The sequence below is a fragment of the Chrysochloris asiatica genome, unplaced genomic scaffold (assembly GCF_000296735.1).
Source record: "Chrysochloris asiatica unplaced genomic scaffold, ChrAsi1.0 scaffold00078, whole genome shotgun sequence".
NCBI classification, from domain to species: domain Eukaryota; kingdom Metazoa; phylum Chordata; class Mammalia; order Afrosoricida; family Chrysochloridae; genus Chrysochloris; species Chrysochloris asiatica.
In genome coordinates, this window is record NW_006408596.1 from 1680533 (window position 1) to 1704938 (window position 24406).

At 40.9% G+C, this 24406-nt stretch overlaps 1 protein-coding gene across 1 annotated transcript in view; it reads left to right on the forward strand.

Moving 5' to 3' along the window:
* The window catches only part of MPHOSPH9 (M-phase phosphoprotein 9), a 75878-nt gene that overhangs the window by 23280 nt on the left and 28192 nt on the right, over nucleotides 1-24406 (forward strand). Inside the window, exons 6-12 of the mRNA XM_006865374.1 lie at nucleotides 4524-4614; nucleotides 7667-7773; nucleotides 14997-15122; nucleotides 15289-15749; nucleotides 16073-16228; nucleotides 18600-18687; nucleotides 23005-23220. Coding sequence (XP_006865436.1) covers nucleotides 4524-4614; nucleotides 7667-7773; nucleotides 14997-15122; nucleotides 15289-15749; nucleotides 16073-16228; nucleotides 18600-18687; nucleotides 23005-23220 — 1245 coding nt within the window. The remainder of the gene's footprint in view (nucleotides 1-4523; nucleotides 4615-7666; nucleotides 7774-14996; nucleotides 15123-15288; nucleotides 15750-16072; nucleotides 16229-18599; nucleotides 18688-23004; nucleotides 23221-24406) is intronic.

A 24406-nucleotide genomic window follows, 5' to 3' on the forward strand; every position in this document is an offset into this window, starting at 1 on the left:
ATTCTTGTAGTAGCCAGTCATACTGACATTTTTGTTTTGGTTTTTTCCTGATGATCTTTCTTTGAAGATGTGTCTTCTGTCACTGTAGCTGTTCCAGTCTGCTTGTCCTTGCTAGTGGGAATGTCCCACCTCAGAAGGTTCTGGATGGGACTCAAGATTCCACCTAAGGTCCTATACTCTGCAAAGGCTCCACAAGAGGTCTATTTCACTGGACAAGTTCTAGAACCCCATTTAGGTATTCCAGTCAGTTATAGGCTAAAAATGGGCTTACAAGTTTTCTGTAATCATGTTTCCTAACATTCCTTTCTAGCCCCCTTAAGTGTCTTATTTTACAATAGTAGGCAAGGGAAATAAATATTCATATGACAGTCAAGCATTAGTATTATTTACCCTCTTCAAGCTATACCTAGATCCCTGTATCCCAGAGCCCTGTTGTTCCAAGGTTGAGCTTACATCACTATTTACCTCTGTCCCACTTAGGCCATGCAAACCTGTCTCATTGTTTCCCAGTCTACCTTGTTCTTCCACCTCCTCACCCTTTTTGTCTTGCCCTCACCAACACCTGAACTAAACCCACCACCCCAACCTCACAGCTATGGTTACCTTATGTTCCATTAACTTTTCCCTCTATTTAAGACAGTCTATTTTATCCTGTAATCTACCTGACCTAACCACTACCTAGATCTCTGTTCCTCTGTGTTTACCTTCTTTCACATTGTAATTGTTTTTATCATAAACTGACCTCCCAGATCCTCTGTTCTTACAATTTTATTCTGTTCTTGATTCTTCCATTTGTCAATTGAGTTTAGGGTGATGCTGCCGTGTACGTCAGTCTCTGGTTGTTGTCTGTTCTTGTTGGTTCTCAGTCCACAGATCTCCCTTTAGGATGTTTTTCGTTGCAGGGTTGGCTTTGGAAAAATCCCTTAGCTTCTGTTTATCCTGGAATGTTTTGATTACACTGTCATATTTATTTGACAGCTTTGCTGAGTAGGGGATTCTTGGTTGGCAGTTTTTTCTTTCAGGGTTTTTTATATGTCTCACCATTGCCTTCTTGCCTGCGTGGTTTCTGTTGAGAAATCCGAGCTTAATCTGATTTGCTTGCCTTTGCATGTTACACTTCTCTTTTCCCTAGCTGCTTTCATTATTCTTCCCTTATGTTTGATTTTAGAGATCTTGATTATGATATTTCTTGGTGATTTTCTTTTAGGGCCCATCCTTCCTGAGGTTCGTGAGCTTTTTGAATGCTTATCTTTTCACTTTTCAGGATATTAGGGAAATTTTCTTCCAGAAGCGCTTCAACTGTCTCTTCTGTGGACTTGTGTGATTCTTCCTGTTTTGGAATGCCAATAATTCTTAAGTTATTCCTCCTCATGTTGTCCAACATGAATCTTAGACCATCTTCAGATTTTTTTAATCCTTTTTTCTGCTTATTTTTCTTAGTAGTATTGAGAGATTTATCTTCCAGCTCACTAGTTCTCTTCAGTTCTACTCCTTTGCCCTTTCAGTGTATTGTCCATTTCTGATATTCTATTATTAATTGTTTGGACCTCTTTCTGTAGATTTTGAATTGTTTCCAATGCTGTATCTATCTTATTTGATTGTTCCTGTAGCACTTTCCTGACTTCTTCCTTATTTTTCTCAACTCCATTGTGAAGTGTCTTGATACATTTTATAATCATTTTTCTGAATTCCTTCTCAGGCATTTCCAAAGCCTGCCCTCCTTCCACTATGGAATGTAGGTCTGCCTCCGGTTCATTTGTCTCAGTCACTTTATCTCGTTTCTGAACATGTGCTGATATGGTCATCTGCTTCTGTTTTTTGGGCATATTCAGTAGTTGGCTGTGGCCTTAATACTTACATGGGTATACGTTTAGATATTTTTTTATGCTTTCTGATTGCCTCTATAGTCTGCCTGTCCCACTCCACAATCCCCGTTCAGGCTTTTTACCTAGTGATAAACAGTTCAGGGACGGCTGTGGCTGTTTTGCGCTGCTGTTTGGTTTTAAGTGGAAACTGTCCCTTTAATTTTTAGGAGATTGGTGCACATGCATATTAGTAGGAACCCTCTGGGGGTGGAGATGGGGTGTCCACTCCCTCAGGCTCCCCCTCTAGTCACTAGAATGGAGGTGCGCAGACAGCAGGGACCAATGAACAGATGAAAAAGAAAAAAAAAGTGTCCACACATTTATCTCCATGGTTCTGTCAGGCATCCATGACTGCTCTGATCCGTCCCCCACTCTCTTTTGCCCAAGATGGCTGCTTAGAGTTATGGGATGGTCCTGTGAGCCTGCTTGGTCTAGTATTCTGTGTTGTTGCTGACAGAGCTCCTCACTGCACTGCTACCCGATCCACCATCTTATTTGTTCTCCGCTGTATTATGTTTTTGGTGGAGGCTTACACAGCAGTTTAGGTTCTCATTACAACCATTTTCACACAAATTGTTCAGTGACATTAGTTATATTCTTCAGTCTGAGAACATCCTCGGTTTTTCCATTTTGGTTACCCAGTTGCCATTAATCTAGTTTTCCTGTCCTCTTATGTTCTTGTCTTTGTTTTAAAGTAATTATTGACCAGTTCGTCACCTAGAGATGAGTTTTTAAAGGAACAGTACTAATGGGTGGTATCCATTATTTTGTGAGCCAATCTGTTATTGAATTAAAAGGTAACCTCTCAAGGACTAGTTTTGGCTCAAGATTTAGAGAGTATGTCATGGAAATAGTCCTGAGGAATCCTCTAGTCCTAACCAATTCAATAAGTGCAGTCAACTTAAATACCTTGAACAGGAAAGAATAGTTTGATGATGATGGAAGTGATGGGAAAATTTCTGCTAGAAATAACCTTTTCTAATATCCATGTTTGGAAACAAAGATTTCTTCATGGTAATGCCAGAGGTATTGTGAAGAGAGATATTCACTCAGACCATTGTTGTTAGACTTGATGATAAGCTATCACTTTGTGCTTTTTCTGGGACTTTTGTTGTTGTTAGTGCCTTTAAGTTGGTTCTGAAGAGTGCCCTTGTATAATATTTCCTAGGGAACTCTGGTAACATAGTGGTTACAAATCAGGCTGCGAACCGTAAAGTCAGCAGTTAGAAACTTCCAGCTGCTCCATGGGAGAAAGCTAAGGCTTTCTATTCCCGCAAAGATTTACAGCCTTGGAAACCCTGTTCAGGGTTGCTATGGGTTGGAACCGACTCGATGGAACTTAGCAACAACAACAACATAGTGTTTCCTGGTGTGGCGCTGTGGGCTAATGCATCAGACTGCAAAGTCGTTTAAACTGCAAGATCAGTGGTTCAAGCTCACCAGCTGCTCCTTGGAAACCTTATACTGGGTCGCTATGGGTTGGAATCGACTCGATGGCACTTAACAACAACAACATAGTGTTTCCCAGGGGCATTTGGTGGGTTTGAATCACCGATTTTGCGATTAGCAATCCATTGCTTATCCTAAAGTGCTGCACCAGGATGTTAATGTTAAGTACTGTGGAGTCAGTTCCAACTCATAGTGACCCTGCACAGGTTTCTGAGGTTGTAAATCTTTACAGGAGCAGAAAGCCTCATCTTACTCCTGTGGAATGGCTGGTAGTTTCGAACTGCTGACCTTGAGGTTAGCAGCCCAGTTCGTAATCACTACGCTACCAGAGCTCCTTTATACCAGGATAGTAACCAATTATTTGTATATAAAAAAAGCAGACTACTGGTTAAACTTTGTATTAATGTGCTTTCCTCAGTTAATGTAATTTACTATAGATGTATTGTACATATTGATAATATGTAGTTAGTTGTATGTCAATGATATTTACATTTTTTTTATAATAAGTAACTACTCAAGGTACCTCAAACTAATTCTCTTTATAATAAGTAACTACTCAAGGTACCTCAAACTAATTCTCTATAATAAATAACTACTCAAGGTACCTCAAACTAATTCTCTTTATAATAAGTAACTACTCAAGGTACCTCAAACTAATTCTCTTTATAATAAGTAACTGCTCAAGGTACCTCAAACTAGTTTTGGGAATAATTGGTAAATATAAACTTGAGTTCTTAAATTAAATAGATCTCTTCCCACTTTTCTTCTTCCAATTCTACAGGGAACCCAAAGAAACTTTCATAAATCACTCCCATTCAAGTCAATTATAACTCAGAAGTACTCTATAGGACAGAGGAGAACTGTCCCATAGGGTTTCCAAGACTGTAATCTTTAGGGAGCAGATTGCCACATTTTCCTCCCAGAGCAAGCAGGTGGTGGGTTTGACTTACTGACCTAGCAGTTAGAAGCTGAGCACTTAACCACGGTCCTACCAGGGTTTCTTGATAAACCACACAAGGAATGAAAATCCTTCGCTGTCTGTTTGATCCTTTTGTACTTGTGCATCCCTGGAGCAAGCCATGCCTAGTTCTCCCTGCATCCTCTGAAAGTGTCTCCTCACCTGGGTTTGATCACTGGCCCTATTTCTTTAGGACAGCAATTTGTGCCTCATGATTTTTAGTTCTCAGTTAATATTTTTCTTTCTTGTAGCCTGGTTTCACCGCTGCTACACATTCTCCTGCTTTTTACCTCAATAAGCCAGATGAAAGTCCAAATTCCTGGATATCTGAATCAGGAACAGGTATAGTACTTTTTTTTTTTTTGAGTTTTTCTCCCCCCCACCAGCTGGTTTTTCTCGTTTGATTTCTCAGTGTCCGATGCTAACCATGTGTCTGTGAATGTGTTGTACATTGTTCTGACAGAGGTAACTTCCTAGACGGAACTTTGTGTTACAAGTTCTGTGAAAGTAGAAGGAAGACGTACTTTTGGAACTATTGAAAAAAAACCCCAATATGAACACTTTCAGTCACTACAAAAGGAAATCCCGCATTCAGAAGCTCTGGGGAGCATTGAAGGAGTGCTGGTGCATGTAGTTGCTAAAGTGCTCGTTGCTAACCAGAAGGTTGGTAGTTCAAACCTGCTATCCACTTTGAGGGAGAAAGATAGCAGCCTTGGAAATCCTACAGGTTGTTTGGAGACCCACTCAATGACAGTGGGTCTGGGTTTGGGAGGCGTTCTGTGTCAACAGGCCACTGAGGGTATATCCCAGTCTTAATAGTTTTACACATTGACTTTTTCTTTCGTTCTGTAAACAGCCCCTATCCACCTCTTCAGGATGTTTTCTATCTGTTTTCAGTACCCAGTCATGTCTCACCACCTCCACTGTTCCTACCTTCCTAGAGCCACCATCCTCTCTGTCACCTGGATTGCACTCATATTTCAGATAAGCCTCCCTGCTTCTCCTTGGCCCTGCGGTCTTCTTGACACATTAGTCAAAGGGACACTTTGTCCGAGAAGTCAGTCTCTGGAACTCCTCTGCTGGAAGCCACAGTCTGGCCCTGGCCTTGTTTTGACTGATGATACGGAATTTTTCCACCATCTCTTCCCACAGATGTAGACAGTTTGATTTCTTTTATTCCATTTGGTGAGGTCCATGTGTACAGTCATCCTTTATGTTGTTTAAAAAGATATTTGCCCCCCCCATCCAAAAAAAAAAAAGCTAAAGAGGATAGAGAGAAACACTGTAAACTGATGATATATGGAGGGGATAATAATCAATGTAATGAAACAAGCTATATGAATGGTTGAATGTGAAGCTGATGATGTGCCCTGTAAACTTTCACTCAATGCAAAATAAAAACATTTAATTAAAAAAAAAAAAAAAAAGATATTTGCAATGAAGGAGTCATTGGTCTTATTAAATGTATCATGGAATCTCCAGCATCATTTCTATCACCAAGGGCATATTTTCCAACTACTAATTTTTCCTCTTTGTTTCCAACAATACATCTTTTTTTAAAGTTTTTATTGTGAATTGAGTGATAGTTTATATGGGAGAACATTAACTTTACGTTCATCCTATCATATTTCATTTCATTGCAGTGATTACAATCCCCTCCATGCATCATCATTCAACAGCATTTGCTTCCATTCCCTCTGCTTTTTTTTTTTTTTTAATGTACACCGAAGCACTCAGGAATATATAGCCATTCAAACAAACAAAGGGTATACCCTGCAAGCCTGCCCCCTGGTTGCCAGCACACAGCCCCTCTCTCCCTGAGTCCAGAGTCCCCAGCCCCGCTCCATCTCTCCACATTATCATCTCTGGCATTGCTGTTTCTCTGGATAGGGTCCTGCACTCCACTCTTCTCCCTTGATGGCCCCAGAGGTCCTCCCCCTCCTGACTGCAAGATCAACCACTCCCCTCCTTTTGTTAGAAAACTTCTACCTTTATTCAGTACATATTGATGACGTTTGACCAATTTCAGAAGAAGTTGGTAGAATTCTTCAATTTCATCATCATTGGCTTTAGTGCGTAAGTTTGAATAGTAGTTGTATTAACTGGTCTTCTGCTAGGCATATGGATATTACCATATCACAGACAGCATTATCCTTCATGATAGATCTTCAAATGTTCTTTTTGATGATGAATACAACACCATTCCTTTTCAATTTGTTATTCCTGGCATAGTAAACCACATAATTAAAAATGGGCAATACCAGTCAGTTTCAGCCTAGGATATCAACCTTTATGTGTTCCATTTCATTTTTTGACAACTTCCCAGTTTCTTAGATTCATACATCATATACTCCATGTTCAGATTATTAATGGATGTTTATAGCTGTTTCTCCTCATTTTGAGTTCCCCATCATCATGTCTACCATGAGGAGGCAGCTCTTCTTCAATCGTATTTTGAGTGCCTTCCAACCTGAGGGGCTCATCTTCCCATACTATATCTGACAATATTCTGATGATCTTCATCTTGTTTCAGTATTTAATATTCTGGTGCTGACAGTATTCCACTGCTATTCATAAGGTTTTCAGCGGCTAAACATCCAGAAGTTGTTGCCTCTTTTTCTTCCTAGTCTGTTTTACTCTGGAAGCTCAGCTGAAATCTGTCCATCATGGGTGTCCCAGGCTAGTATTTCAAATACTGGTGGCCTAGCTTCCAGCATCACAGCAGCCACTGCATTAGGACAAACGGACAGGCAAGTGGGGGTGGGGGAGTCTAGTACTTACCACTTCTAATGTGCTGTACCCGTGAGTCGGAACTGACTCATGGCGCTTAATAGTAACAACTCCAGAATTGATGTACTCTTTATATCCCTCCCTCCCCAGCCGGCATAGTAGACGCTCAGTGAATAATTGAATTGTTTAATCTGTATGTTGGGACTTTGTTTCAGTCTGTGTCATTATTGGTGTTAAGTGTGGTCGAGTTGGTTCTAAATCATAGCACCCCAGTATAGAGTTTCCAGGGAATGGCTGGTGCATTTGAACTGCCAACCTTGTGGTTAGCAGTCCAGTGCTTATCCTACAGCGGCGCAGCAGGACTCCTTTTCAGTCTGTACTATTCATAAATAAATTAAAAAAAAAAATCTAATGTCTACTTTACATTCCACTGCTATATCTTGACTTTCAATAATATTTGTTTTGAATATTTGCATCCTGAAGTTGGGGCTCTTAAATGGGAAGGCATTTATAAGAGGTATTTTCTATCTTGATTTAACTTGCTGGAACCAGACAGCCATAACTGAGCTATTTTGCAGCTTTAATTTTATTGAGGTAAATAAATCTAGAAAGCTTTTTTGTTCTCTCTTCCCACTCTTGTCCTCTGCATGTTTGTGCACATTAGGACTGACTTACTGGAAGCTGGAGGAGAAGGACATGTACCATTCCCTGCCTGAGGCCTTAGAGAAGACCTCTGTACCATCCTCCTGCACGGAGCTCTCGTCAAGCCAGGTGATTAGAAACAAGTGATGTGTATGTGTACTTGTGTTTTTACAATTCTAGCTAGCTTCTCCATCACAGTATGCATTTGGTATTTTTCAGCTCATAAGAGGTGAAAAATTCCATTATCTTTCAATTCCATTTTTCCACAGACTCTTTGAAGCCCCATTGTATGTAAGAATGTGTTGGTGTTTGGGTGGGGAGGTATTTAAGTTCAAGAGAAGCCCAGAGGTCTTTCATAATTTTGGCAGATCCCACAGACATGTCATTTCATTGACATATACTCTGCCTGGGTTTCTGTGTGACCCTGTTTCACACTCTGTCTCTTGTCATTTGTTAGTTATGTCATTTTTTTAGGAAAGTTATTTAAAAATGGAACTGGAAACACCTTCTTTGTGTTTTGCAAAAATTGAATGAGACGGTTTTGTGCTTACTACTTCATATAGTCAGGTGTCAGCTCTTCACTGCTTCTGCTTTTCCTAGTCCTGACATTGGTTTCCCATCCTCTTATGTGCCCCACGGCTTTATTAATGGACAAGTGTAAAATATTTAGTTCCTTTTAGAGCAAAGAAACAAAGCGAGTCCAGATATGTACGTTGATGTATATTCTGTATTGTGGTCAGGTAATGTGATTAGTCCGACTGGCTAGAAGGCCAGTGGTAGTCTCCTAGTGATACAGTGTGGAAACAGTATCACACACCGGTTAACAGACAGGGACTATTGCACTGTTCTGGCAGTCCCACTCTCTTTGAAGGGTCTAGGGAAGAATCCTTCCTGGTTTTATCCAGCTTCAGGTGGTTATCTGTAATCCTTGGTCTCTTCCTCATCTTCACATGCCTATCTTCCCTCTGCATCTGTCTCTACGCCCATATTTTACTCTCTTTTTATAAAGATATTAGGGTTCACACTACTCCAGCATGATCTCAGCTTATTTTGGTTACATTGGTAAGATCCAGTTTCCACAAAAGTGACAAAATAGATCAATGGGACACACTGAAAATTAAAAACATATGTGCATCAAAAGACTTCATCAAGAGTAAAAAGGGATCCCACAGAATGGGAAAAAATCTTTTGCAACGATACATCAGACAAGGGACTAATTTCCAAAATATATAGGTACCTACAATACCTCTACAAGAAAATGACAAATAACCTAATTAAAAAATGGACACAAGACATGAATAGACACTTCACCAAGGAGGAGATCTGGGCAGCTAACAAACAAACATATGAAGAAATGTTCACGATCACTAGCCATCAGAGAGATGCAATGAGATATCATCTCACACCGGCAATAATAGCAAAGATCAAAAAAGTAGAGGACAATAAATGTTGGCGAGGATGTGGAGAGACTGGGACGCTCCTACATTGCTGGTGGGATTGCAAAATGGTCCAACCACTCTGGAAAACAATATGACGCTTCCTCAGAAGGCTGAAAATAGAGATACCTTATGATCTAGCATTTCCTCTACTTGAAATACAATCCATAACACGAGCAGATATATATATGCACACCAATGTTCATAGCAGCACTATTTACAATAGCAAAAAAAAGGAGACAGCCTAAGTGCCCATCAATGGAAGAATGGATAAACAAACTGGTACATATACACAATGGAATATTATACAACCCTGAAGAATAACAAGGAAGCAGCAAGCCACCACATAACATGGATGAACCTTAAGGACATTATGCTGAGTGAAATCAGTCACAAAAGGAGAAATATAGCATAGGACCATTATTGTAAAAGATTAAGAAAAAGTACCCACACTAAAAGGGGGAAGAAAAAAATTATTTAATTTTTTTATCTTTTATTTAAACATTTTAAATTAATTTTTGTTGGTTACTGGGGTGTATGGGGTGAGGTGAGGTGAGGGAGTCAAAGGTGGAACACAGGGTAGGGAATAGACAGAATACTTTGGGTGGTAGGGGGCCAGACACTACAAGGGGACGGGGAAAGGAAAAGCAAAGCAGATGGGAGAACAGCTAGGCAGGTTTACATGGGCTAAATAGGACAGAGGTAAATAACAATGTAAGCACAACCGTGGAACAACAGGGCTCGTAGATACAAAAACTGAGGCATGGTGTAAATGGGTAAACGTGGGGAAATGATGTTAAGATGCTTGGCTTTCTTTTGAATCTTGGTTTCCCTTGCCTACTATTTTAAAATAGATACTTTAAGGGGAGAGAGAGGAATGTAACCAGAGAAAGCTTGTAAGTCTGTCTTCAGCCTGTAACTGATTGGAATACCTAAAATGGGTCTAGAGCTTGCCTAGTGAAGGAGGCTCCCTGTAGAGCCTTTGCAATGCATAAGAACATAGGTGGAATCCTGATCCCCATCCAGAATCTATTGAGGTGGAACTTTTCCACTTGAAAGGACAAGCAGACCAGTCTGGAGTAGCTAGAAGAACAGAAGATACTTCTTAAAAGAAAAACCAGCAGGAAAAATAAAAAAACAATAACAGCATTCCAATTGACTACTACAAGAACTAGCATGTTGTTCCCTAGGGAGCCATCAAGGCAAATGGTCAGGTCCTCTCAAGGCAAACCCCATTCCAAGACTGAAACTCAATTGGAATACTCTAGCAGGCATGTGATCTTGCTGCTGACCACATTGGTCACCGATAAGGGGAGGTTGGGGGAAAAACAGCAATGAAGTTGTGAACTGAGTCCGACCACATTCAATAGACTCCTGTTAACCTGCATTGAGACCTGGTTAACCAGCAGTATGACGAGACCTAGGGACTCCTGGTCCAGGGGCAGGAATATGGCCCCAGAGGAGTAGAATGGAGTGTGAAGCATCCAGCTGATATGAAATGAGGGGAGATGCACAAGAACACAAGAACACCCACACTTGCAGATAGTACCCATTTGACCTGGCATCAATGGCTGGATGATGAAAACATGACTGGAGCAAGAAAGAAAAGGAACCAAAAAGAGTAACCCACTACAAGTGGATGAACTTGACCTATGCTTGTGGATGCAGTATGACAAAGGAGTGGACAAATCTCTACTTTGAGGATCATTCCCATCCTTTTGGTACACAGGGTCAACAGGGATGGGGAACTTAGACATTGGCTACCCAAAATGGGGGGACTACAAAGGCAAGAAGTGACTGGCTTACAAGCTTTCAATAGGGAAGATAGCACCACAGGGTACAGGGAAAGGTAGGCTCTCCACTGAATTGTTTCCAACCTGTCTGGATGGGGTTGACAAAAAGTGAGGGGGAAAGGACTCCGTGGTTCAATAGGGAACGATTGCTGTCAGGTCTGACAGTGAGTAGTGGAAAGGTGAATGTAAATGTTTGGTAACAAGAGGAGTTTTGCAGTCCAGGAGTGGAGATCCCTGGAATCATCAAGGGAGAAAAGGGAAGTGCAAGACCCTGTCTGGGGAGGCAGTGACACTAGGGGTGGACACAGAGACGATGATGTGGACAGAAGGAATGGCTGGGGACTTTGCACACAGGGAGGGAGAGGGGCTGTGGGCTGGCAGTCAGGGAGCAGGCATATGGGGTGTACCCTTTGGTTGTTTGATGATGCATGCAGGTGATTGTGATCATTACAATGAAACAAAATATGAGAGGATGATTGTAAAGATAATGTTCACCCATGTAAACTAATACATAATTCACAATAAAAACTTAATCCAGTTTCCAAAGGAGGTTACATTCACATGTATGGGGATTAGGACTTCAGTTTATTTATTTTTATTTGTTTGTTAAGTGCCGTTGAGTCAATTTCAACTCATAGTGACCCTGTGTAGGGTTTCTGAAGCACGGCTGGTGAGTTTGAACTGCCAACCTTGCACTTCAAACTGACCTTTCTGTCCAGTGTGCTATTCCACAACACCACACGGGGATGCAATTCAACCTACAACAGAGGCACACGATTAAAATAACCAAGAGAGATGTGAAAGTGAGATTGTGGCTAGACTAGAAAGTTTTCTAGGCTATGTAACTAAGTACAAGACTCACAGATTTGGTAACTTGGTTATGAACATCAGTAAATCAATACTGTATGTTGTTGATTTTGAGGACTAACATGCCTGGCCCAAGCCATGGTATTTTCAATAGCCTAATATGCGTGTAAGGAGCTCTGGTAGCATAGTGGTTATGAATCGGGCTGCGAACCTCAGGGTCAGCAGTTCAAAACTACCAGGTGTTCCATGGGAGAAAGATGAGGCGTTCTTCTCCTGTAAAGATTTACAGCCTCAGAAACCCTGTATAGGTTCGCTATGAGTCGGAACCGACTCCACGGCACATAACAACAACAACAACATGCATGTGCATACCAGGGAGCTCTGATACAGTGTAGTGGTTATGAATTGGGCTGCTAATCTGAGGGTCAGCAGTTTGAAACTACTAGTCATTCCCTGGGAGAATGATGAGGCTTCCTGCTCCTGTAAAGATTTATAGCTTTGGAAAGCCTATACAGGGTTGCTATGAGTTGGAACCAACTCCACGGCACACAGCCACCGCCAATATGCATGTGAAAGTTGGATAGCGAATTAGGAAGATTGTTGAAGAATTAATGCATTTGAGTTTTGGTGTTGGAGAAAGTACTGTGGACTGCTTGAAGAACAAACAAATCTTTGTTGGAAGATGTACAGCCAGAATGCTGCTTAGAAGCCAAGATGATGAGGCTTTGTCTCTCATACTTACAACGTGTTACCAGGAGATACCAGTGTCTGGAGAAGGACATCATTCTTGGCAAAGTGGAGGATCAGCGGAAAAGAGAAAGACCCCCACTGAGATGGATTGGCACAGTGGCAGCAACCATGGTCTTAAGTGTAACAACCATTGTGAGGATGGTGCAGGACCAGGCAGGGTTTCATTTTGGTGTGCTTAATGCTTGGTCGCTGTGAGTCAGAACTGACTGGATGGCACCTGACAACAACAAGATGTTAGCAATTTTTAAGACTTCCTGGTTTACATTCTACCAGGAGAGTAAATCCTTAGTGGTTAGACTGAGACGGTGCTTCTTTTTATGGTTTAGAAAACTTTTAGACTTCAGCATGGATGTTATTATAAACTCTTACACATACTTAAAAAGGTAAACAAGTGAAATGGTGAAAACTTCGTCAAGTACCCAGGCTCACATTTCTCTCTTTAGCTTGTTATTGGTTTCGTTTTTTTCCACATCCAGCCTTCCTTTGTACCACTACAAGCATTGGTGATTTGGTGGTTCTTTAAAAAAAAAAATCCACTCAAGAATAAAACGTCTTGGTGCTTTGCTCTAAACTGGCCTTGTGGTGGTATAGAACAAGCCTACTTTTGACTCCTAGATGGGGACCGTTGCTCAATGTGTCAGGTCTACCATTTTCTTAAATTTTGGATTCTTAGGACTAATAATGTAGTCTCTAGGCTTTCCTTTCAGGCTGCTGGCCCCCATTTGGCCAGTTCCAGTGGCACTGATTTGCCCTTAAGCAGACAGAATGACAGGTGTGTCCCCACCGCTGTTTGTTCTCGTGTGATTTTAAGATACTGTTGATTACAAGATGTGTACCTTCACTTCAAAGATGTTGAATTCTGAAAAGAAGAGGGCATCATGGAAGTGGTAGGAAAATAGAAAAATTCCAATTGTTCACCCAGGGCAGCAGGCAAGGAGGCCTGGATTCCTCAGGCTGTAGGCCATGGCCAGAGTTCTGCTCCTTGGCATAAGCTTCAAGGCTTGTAAAGGGACTTGTGACACTTAGCATATTAAAAGTAAAATTCTAAAACAGGAATACAGAAATTATGGTCATTTTTATGTATTTATATTTAACAAATGAGTGTTTTTAATGCACATACACACACAACACAGTTGTCCTATTCACAAGTTAATGGTGTTGTTGTTAAGTGCGGTGAGTCAATTCCAATAGTGACCCTGTGTAGGGTTTCCGAGGAGCAGCTGGTGAACTTGAACTGCCGACCTTGAAGTTCAAATGGCTTTGCAGTCTGGTGCATTAACCCACAGCGCTACACCAGGACTCCAAGTTAATGATAGGGTTTGTTAAAAAAATAGTAATTTTTGGTGCTCATCATCCTATGTAGGGTCTGTAAATGGGACATTAAAATTTGTAAATTTAAAACTGTGTGGTGAATGTTTTCTCTCAGTGTCTCAGGTTGAATTTAAATCTTGCTTGAGAGAATGTCCGTAGTTTAAATTTCCAGTCCAGGGCTAATTAGTTTCTCTGGTCACATTCTATAATAAATCTCATCTGGAAATTAAGCCTAGGAAAGCACCCATTTCAAGTTCTGTAAATTCAGTAGAGTCTTATCTTCTTATTTTACTAATTAAATTATTGTTGTTGTTCGGTACCATACAATCAGTTCTGACTCACAGCAGCCCTGCATACAATTTCCAAGGAGCCGCTGATGAGCTTGAACTGCCAACATTGTGGTTCAAACCGACTTTGCAGTCCAGCGCATTAACCCACAGCGCCACCCCAGGACTGCACTAATTTAGTTAGGGCCTTGTTTTCACTGAGGAACTTCTTTCTTAACACTTGGGTGTGTCAACTCTTTCACAAATCCAGGAATATAAATACACGGATGAGGGTCTTCAATCCCATAGTGCTTCTCATCCTGCTCAGTCATTCATTCCAAAACCTTTTTTTCTTATTTTGAGTGGGGGGGACTACCAAAGATTTTTTGCTTCAAAAATACTTAGTAATATAGCTGCAGAATATCCACATAATAGTCATTGTTGTTAAGTGCTGTTGAGTCAGTTCTGACTCATAGTGACCCTGTGTAGGGTTTCCAGGGAGTGGCTGCTGGGTTTGAACCATCAACCTTGAAGTTAGCAGTCTAGTACTTATCCTACAGTGAGGCCCATTAGGACTTCTAGTTATTGTTGTTGTTAAATGCTGTAGAGATGGTTCCAATTCATGCCCTATATAGGGTTTCCATGTACCTCGTGATTCAAATGGACCTTGTGGTCTACTGTTTATGCTACAGCACCACAACACAACTCCAGTCTATGTTTTATTTGTTGTTAAGTGCCATCGAGTTGGTGCCAACTCATAGCGATCCTGTATAGGGTTTCTGAGGAGCAGCCAGTGAGTTTGAACTGTTGAACTTGTGGTTCAAACTGACATTGCAGTCCAGTTGTTAGGGGCTACGCAAATTGATGGCGACTTACTGGCTAATATTATAAACCTCCACACTCTTTTTATAATGCTAATCTTGGTGGCATTAATTTTTTTCACAGTTGGTAATACCATTTATATAATAATTTTGTTTCGTATCTTTAAGTCTAATACTAGTAATGAGATGAAGCTACCATCACTGAAGGATATTTATCATAAAAAACAAAGGGAAAACAAGCAGTTACCTGAGCGGAATCTCACCTCTGCTTCCACTCCAAACCATCTACCTGAGGTAAAGTTGGCAGCCTGCTGCTGAATGACAATGCGAGATTCATGATCCTAACCGTTATCTTAAGCTTTTTTTCTCCTTGGAGATCTAAAGCCTACTTGCTTAAAAATAAACACAACCAGTCCCAAGTAAAAGGGAGAAACCTAACTGTTGTCTGTCTTATTTCTAGGTACTGACTCTTGATCCCACATTACACATGAAGCCAAAGCAGCAGATTTCAGGGACTCAACCTCATGGCTTTGTGAACATCCTCGATGACCGAGTTTCATTTTCACCAGACTCTGTTCTTGAACCTAGTGTATCTAGTCACTCTGACATAGACTCATTTTCTCAAGCAAGTAATATTGCTTCTCAGTTATCTGGATTCCCAAAGTACCCTTCAAACATGAAGACTTCCCCGGTGGACTCTTGGAAAAGCCATGCATTCCAAAATGAAAGTAGGACCAGTTCCACGTTTCCTTCATTGTATACTGTCACTAGCAATGACATCTCGGTCAACACTGTAGATGAAGAAAACACTGTCATGGTAACTTCAGCCTCAGTCAGTCAGTCCCAGCTTCCAGGTACAGCCAACAGTGTCCCAGAATGCATTTCATTGACTTCCTTGGACGATCCTGTGATATTGTCTAAGTATGTATTTCAGTGAATAGTTTGTAATGTTTATAGATTTTCTGTTAAGTCTGTTTGAGTGAAGAGAATTCATATTCATTTGCAGTAATGTTTAAAATCTTAAATTGAAAAAAGTAACATAGCACTTTAAAGAATGTTTAAAAATGTCTTTTTTTTAAAAAAAAAAATCATTATTTTCATCTTTCTGTGTAGTAATCTATTAGGTTTTCTGTAGGTGGGCACAGCTGTATTTTTGCCTTTGAGAGTGATATGTTCTTGGTTTGCTCTTTTGGGATAGAGAGGCAGGGCATGCTTTCCTCAAATGGTTTTCCTTTCCCTGACAGGATTAGGCAGAACCTGAAAGAAAAGCATGCTCGACACATAGCGGATCTTCGCGCATATTATGAATTAGAAATAAGTGGTTTGAAACAGAAGCTGGAGGCGAAAGAGATTTCTGCAGTTGAAGAGTGGAAGAAAACCAATCAAATTCTTGTAGACAGGTATGAGTTAAAATGGAACTTACAGTTGATGTTTCTCCAACTTGGATTTGCTTTTACCTGAGAAGTATAGTATACTATGATGATAAGACACTTTGAAAATTATTCTTTGGATTTGAGCATTTGAACACAGATGTTTGTTTGCGTAAGTAGTTATTTTTTAAAGTAACTGACATATCGCCATTTGTTTCCTATGGCAAAATACTGAAAGAGTTGAACATATTTTGTGTAATGTCACGTAACTGTAGAGCTATAGGTTCTCCTTGATTGGCCTGTGATTGATGTCTTACAGCAGACAGTATCAGCCTGTTTTTATACCTAGACACAACACAGCATTAGAAATAGCCCATGTTCTGAGCCAGGCTTCTTGGACCTGTGCAGGCAGTTGGCAGTTGTCCCACTCAGTAGCCAAGGTCTCATGTTAGTGATTGATTGCTTTACCCCTCCTTTAGAGAGAACCACTGACATACTTGATGCTTTGACTGGTAATAGTAGCCAAGTACTTGCATCTTACTCTTGCTGTTCATTGGCGCGTCAGCAGATTGAAAACTGCTACACGTCTTCATGGTTGCAGGCCAAAACAAAACAAACAGAAGACAAACTTCCTTTAAAAGAAGTTAGCATGGAGTGGCAATCATCTGGTCTACTACTTTGTAACCCTCAGAAGTATGAAGAAATTCACCTTTTGCTAAATAGCATTTGGTTGCTATGGTCTTTAGCAGAGCTGTCTTGTTCCCACAGCTTCTGTTTTGCTTTTCCATGGAGGTGCATTGGTTGTGAAACATAATTTGAAGAGCCAGGAAAAAAGTCAGGTTTAGGATTTTTAGGACAATAAGGGAGTGGGAGATAGCAGGCTAGGGGAAGTCAGTTGTATCTTTTAAGAAGGCAAAGATGACACAAGCACTTTGAGTGGGAAACCAGAAGTATGAGATAAGCCGACAGTGGACTCTATTGACGGTAAGGTTAAAGACAGAAGGCGAACAAGACTGAGTGAAACACTGGCCCAAAGAAGTCATCCAGTAAACAAGAGCAAACATAATCTTTTTTATATCTCCAACCTGCTAGAGCTCTGTAGGGACAGAATGTGGGTGGAGCACATTGAAAGTTAGGTGGTAAAAATGATGGCCGTGTGGTAGCATGGTGTAGGGTGTTAGAGTAAATTTAACAATGTCATGCAAACCAATCACGATACGTGATTGTTTTTTTTTTTCCTTTCCCAGACGGATTTGATGTGGTTTACAGGTAGGTGTCATTGAGCATAGCACGAACAGCATGAAATGTAGCAGTTATTTAGAACTGGAGAAATGACGACCTGAGACAGAAGCCAGTGTTACACCATCAGCAGATACACTTGTCTTTGTTTTTTCAACTTAAATTTTCATAGTAGGGGATTCCACTGGTGCTGTAATGGGGCCAAAGGCACATAAGTGGCAGGCCAGCTGTGAGATCAGCTGGTTGTGTCTTTTCATACAGTGACTTGCGACTTGGGGACATGGCCTCTGGCATACCATATGGGTGAAAAGAAGGCGACACAGTTACAACTCTTAGACCTGACTATTTAAGGGATCTTTCAAGAGCAATTAGTATTTCATTTCATCAGAATTAATCCCTAAGATGCATTAATGCAGAGTGGGTTTTTAGTTATTTTGTTATTTTGAGGTTCTACAGTAACTGACCGTACAAAGTTTTTCATTATAAGAATTGCCCATTCAGGCTAACTTTGAAGTAATACATGATTATACTCCAGCTTCTAGTATACTTCATCCTCCTGTATCAAATCTCAGTTAATGCTTTGCATCTTTCTTAAAGATCTTTGTGCATATATGAGGATATATACATACTCTGTGTGTGTATATATGTATGTGTATGAGGAGGCTTTAAAGCATTCATGGATAAATTCCATTATCTTTTAATTCCATTTTTCCACAAATTTTTGAAGTCCCCTCATATGTGTATATAAATATATATACATATTTATATTATTTTTCGTAGCTTAAGGTCAGGCTGCCATGCATATTCTGTTTTTTCGCTTAGTCTCTGTTAGTGATCTTATGTGATTGTTTTGAAGCCTGTTGCTGTTAAGTGCCGTTGAGTCAATTCCAACTTACAGCGAGCCTGTGTAGGCTTTCCAAGGAGGGGCTAATGAGTTTGAACCTCTGACCTTGTGGTTCAAACCTACCTTGCTCTCTGGTGCTCTATTCCACAGTGCCACACCAGAACTCCTGTTACTTCCTTTGAATTCTATACTATTAGCTGATTGGGGTGATTTTTATAAAATGTCATTCTAAATCTTCGTGGACACTGGAGAATTTCTTATATGTTCTGTATTGGAGAATCATCCTAACATTGTTTATTTTGGATTTCTGATTTTTAGATGTGGCCAATTAGACAGTGCTCTCAATGAAGCTACCAGTTGTGTGAGAACACTTGAAAATCAGAATAACCTACTGGAAATAGAAGCAGTAAGTACTCCTGCATCGGTGTTCTAATGACTTCATGTTAAAAAGCCTTTCGTGAAGTGCATTTTAGACACACATAGTTTGCTGTTAACATTGGTATGTGTGTCTTCTTTAGAATGTTTTATTGCTAAGTAAGTTTATATTTTGAGTGTTGTTGGCATCATATGGCATAGTTTGACTCTTTAATTCAATTGAGATATAATTTGCATACCATAAAATTCACATCTTGAAAGTATACAATACAGTGGTTTTCCAGTATATTCAGTGTTGTGTAGCCATCATGACTATGTAATTTCAGAATGTTTGCATCACCCCCAGAAGTAACCCCATACCTGTTAGCAGTCAATCTCCATTCCTCTTCCCCAGCCTCTGGCAACCTCTAATCTCTCTCTCGACTGGCCTCTTCTGAATATTTCTTATAAATGGAATTATACCATGTTTGCCTCTTTGTGTCTGGCTTCTTCCACTCAGCATATTTTCAGGTTCATCCATGCTGTGTAGCATTATCAACATTTCATTCCTCTGTATGGCCAAATAATAATTATTCCATTGTATTGGTGGACCTGCTCATGGGCATTTGAATTGTTGACACTTGTCAGTCATTAAGAGTTATGCTACTGGCTACCTAAAATAATGGGGCGATAAAGGCATGAAGTTTCAATTGGGAGTTTAGTTTCAGAGTGTGTGAGGGAAGATAAAGTCCCCACTGAATAGTTTTCATCTTATCTAGACAGGTTTGGTGAAAAGAGATGGGAACAAGATTCTTATGATTCAATAATGAGTAATTGTTATCATGACAAATTGCGCTTGTCACAATTGTAAAGGTAGAAGTTTTGTAACAAAAACAGGGGAGCCGTTAATCTTACAGTCCAGAAACAGAGGACCCTAGGACCATCAAGGGAGAAGCGCACAAGCAGAGTACAGGAGCCTAACCAGAGATGGGGACATGGAGAGAGGAAGCAGCTGAGGACTCCAGACTCATGAAAAGAGAGGGACTGAGAGCTGGTAGCCAGGAGGCTTGCAGAATGTACACTTTGGTTGTTTAAATTATTTTATATAACTTGAGTGTTTTTGTGTACATTCCCTCCCAAAAAACCAAAACAAACAAAACAAAACCAGAGGGAACGGAAACAAATACTGTTGAATGATGATGCATGGAGGAGATTGTAATCCTGAAACCGTGGTGTAAAGCCGATGTTCTCCCATGTAAACTATCACTCAGTTCACAATAAAAATGAAACAAAACAGTAATGCTACTGAGAATGTCTTTGTATGTTTAGATTTTGTGTGGACCTATGCCTTCAATTGTTGGGGACTTCGTATACAGAGAACACTTGGTGTTGCGCTGTAGGATCAGCATTGAGACTGTGAACTACAAGGTCAGCAGTTCAAACCCACCAGCTTCTCTTTAGAAACCCTATACAGGGTTGCTGTGAATCTGTAACTGACTCGCGGCACTTAAAAACAAGGTAACATCAAACTGCTGACCTTGAAGTTAGCAGCCCAACTTGAAACCACTGTGCTATCAGAGCTCCTTAACATATAGCTTGTTGTTTTAAGTGCTGTCAAGTTGCTTCCAACCCAAAGCGACCCTGCATAGGGTTTCCGAGGAGCAGCTGGTGAGCTTGTGGTTCCAAGCAACTTTGCAGTCCAGCTCATTACCCCATAGCACCACACCAGGACTCCCATCATATAGCTAGGAGTGGATAAATGTTTGAATAAACCACCGTTTTAATGTGTTACCAAGTTATATTCTTCTACACATACCTTATGACCAATGTTTGGGTAAAAGTGCCTGTTTCATACTATCAATTGTTTTCCTGTTTTTGCTGCCTTGTCAGTTATTCTCGTTGGTAAGTACCGTTGAGTTGGTTCCAACCAATAGCAACCCAGTTAGGGTTTCCCAGGAGCAACTGGTCAGTTTGACCCACCAACCTTGTGGTTCAAACTGACCTTGTGGTCCTGTTCTTTATCCTACTGTGCCACACCAGGACTCCTCAGTTACTCTTATCCCCTCCTAAACTGTAAAGTTCATGAAGTCAAGGACTATGCAGCTTCCTAGTGTCTGGCACCAGAGGGTATTCGTTCAAGATTTAGTTGTTGAATGAATATCAATGTTATCAGATGCATTTTTTTTTTTAAGTTTTTATTGTGAATTATGTGTTACTTTACATGGGAGAACATTAGGTTTACATTCATCCTATCATATTTCATTTCATTGCCATGAACACAGTCCCCTCCACAAATCATCAACCAACCAAAGGTTACACCCCGCAAGCCGTTCCTGGGTCATCAGTACACAGCTCCTCTCCCTCTCTGGGTCTAGAGTCCCCAGCTGCTCCATCTCTCCACGTCATCGTCTCTGCCTCCATCTCTGGCATCACTGCTTCTCTGGATAGGTTCCCACTCTCTGCTCTTCTCCCTTGATGGTCCCAGGGACCTCCGCTCCTGGACTGCAAAGTCAACCACTCCCTTGGTTTTGTTATAAAACATCTACCTTTACCTTTACTACCTTTACCTTTACTCCCATCCTCACAGTCAGTCCTGATGGTAATTATTCACTATTGTACCATGAGAATCATCTCTCCATCTCCTTTCATCAGCCCCTTCCAGACAGATTGGAAACCACTCAGTGGAGAGTCTACCTTCCCCGGCCCCCTCTGGAACTAGGCTTCCTCTTGAAAGCTTGTAAATTAGTCATTTCTTGCCTTTGTAGACCCCCATTTTGGGTAGCCAGTGTCCAAGTTGCCCATCCCTGTCTACCCTGTGTACAGAGGGGGTGAGAATGATCCTCGCTGTAAAGATTTATTCTTTCCTCTTTTGAGCTACTACATCCATAGGCATAGGTCAAGATCATCACATTGTGTCAGATTACTCTTTTTCCTCTTCTTTCTTCTTCTAAGTCACTAAGTTTTGGAGTGATTTGTTATGCAGCTTAAAAAAAAAAAAAATCCATCAAATGGATTCAGACTGACAGAACCCCATGTGTGGACATGTAGAAATGCGCTGCCTCTAAGAGTTACCAGTAGCTGATTTCGCAGATTCCCAGGCCTCTCTTTTGGGTAGACTTGAAGCACCAACGTTTTGGTTACCAGTTGAGACCTTAACTGTTTGTCCAGGGACCGCATTATATAGTATAGATAACTAATACTCTGGGTGATTATGAGCACCTGTTTCCAGGTGCCACCAAATCTGTTCCCACTCGTTGTGTCCCTGTGCATAACAGAATGAAACACTGCTTGGTACAGCACCAGCCTCACAGTTGTTATGTCTGAGCTAATTGTTGCAGGCACTGTGTCAGTCTGTCTTGCGGAAGATCTTCCTCTTTTGTACTGGCACTCTGTCAAACATGATATCCTTCACAGAGACTTCTTGAAATTGTTAAACATTGACCAGTTCTTTTTAGTAAAGTGAGAACATTAGTTTTACATTCATCCTATTGTATATCATTTCATTGCCATGGTTACAATCCCCTCCATGTATCATCAACCAACCAAAGGGTATATACTACAAGCCTGGTCTCCGGTCTTCAGCACACAGCCCTTCTCCCTCTCTGGATCTAAAGTCCCCAGTTGCTCCATCTCTCCACATCATTGTCTCTGCCTCCATCTCAGGCATCACTGCTTCTCTGGGTAGGGTCCCGCTCTCGACTCTTCTCCGTTGATGGTCCCAGGGACCTCCGCTCCTAGACTGAAAAGTTAATCACTCCCCTCATTGCTACAAAACGTCTACCTTTACATTTCCAACCCTCACAATCAGTCCTGATAACAATTATTCACTAATGTAGCACAAGAGACCTATCCGCATTTCCTTTCACCAACCCCGCCTAGACTGATTGGCTAGTACTCAGTGGAGAGTGTACCTTGCTCCACGCCCTCTGGATCTAGGTTCCTTCTTGAAAGCCTGTAAGCCAGTCACTTCTTGCCTTTGTAGCCCCTGCATTTTGGGTAGCCAGTGTCTAGGTTACCCATCCTTGTCTACCCTTTGTGCAGAGGAGGTGGGAATGATCCTCACTGTAAAGATTAGTTTGTTACCAGATGCATTTTTAAACTTTGCTTTATTTTCAAACTAAGTGAAAGAATATGATGATCAATTTGTTTTCTACTAAATATTAACTGTTGAGCAACTGCTATCTTCTGTGACTCCTTGAATCATAGTGCCTCAGACATTATTTTCTGTGTTGTTGTGAGGTGCCATCTAGTTGTTTCTGACTCACAGCAACCCTGTGCCCAATAGAACAAAACACTGCCCAGTCCTGCACCATCCTCATAATTTTCCCTCCATTGAAAAGAACTTACTGCTCTTGTTTTTATTTTGTAGAATGATTTAAAAGAACGCTTCAGTGCAGCCAGCAATGCCTCGAAAATTTTACAGGAGCGGATTGAGGAAATGAGAACGAGTAATAAAGAAAAAGATAACACCATCATTCGGCTAAAATGTAGACTTCAGGATGTGGAAGACGCATTTGAGAATGCTTATAAGCTCTCAGATGAGAAAGAAGCCAGACTGAAGCAAGAAAGCAAGATGTTTCAAAATGTGAGTCACAAGTAATGCGAACTTAATGATATATGGTTGGCTAAAATTTATTTCTTTAGATATTCCACTCTTACAAACTAGTGAGACTTTTTAAAGATTTTTTCCTTTTTGTTTGACGTACACTGCCGTAACTGCAAATATGTGCCCTACTGATCCAGTCACTTGGGTGTTATCTCGAAGCAGGAAGACTGAGGTTTCTGAAGTGTGGTGCAAATCCCATGCCTTTCTATCACTAGAAGGTCAACTTTTGAAACCTTCTGTGTCTTTGGTAGGGTGAAAAACTGTGTTACCTTTTCCCATTGGTGAGTCTGGTCTACATGGAATGCTTGTTTTCTTTTCAAATGTTGGTTTCTTTGTATGTTATTGTTGTTAGATGCCATGGAGTTGGAACTGACTCGTAGCAGCGACCTTATGCACAGCAGAACAAAACAATGTCTGATCCTGGGCCAACCTCACTACTGGTGCCATACTTGAGTCCATTGATGCTGCCACCTGGCCAATCCATCTCATTGGGTCTTCCTCTTTTTCTCTGACCCTCCATCTTACCAAGCATGATATCCTGCTCCAGCAACTGTTCCCTCTTGACAATATGTCCGAAGTATGAGAGATGAAGTTTGAACATCTTGGCCTCTAAGGAGCACTCTGGCTGCACTTCTTCCAAAACAGATCTGTTGGTTCTTTTAACAGCCCATGGCACTTTTAGTATTCTCCTCCAACACCACAACTCAAAGGCAACAATTCTTATACAGTCTTCCTTATTCACTGTCCAGCTTTTGCAACCGTATGAGGTTATTGAAAATACCATGGCTTGGATCAGGCGCACCTTAGTCCTCAAGCTGACGTCTTTGCTCTTCAACACTTTAAAAATGTCTTGTGCAGCAGATTTGCCTAATGCAATGCATCATCTGATCTCTTGACTGCTGTTTCCGCGAATTTTGATAGTTGATCCAAGAACAATGAAGTCCGTCCTTGACAACTTCAATCTTTTCTCCGTTGATAAGAATGTTGTTTATTGGTCCAGTGGTGAGGATTTTTATTTACTTGACATTGAGATGCAATCCATACCAAAGGCTGTGCTCTTTGATCTTAAGTAAATGTTTCAAGTCCTCTTCACTTTCAGCAAGCAAGGTTGTATCATCTGCATATTGCAGGTTGTTAATGAGTCTTCCTCCAATCCTGATGCCAC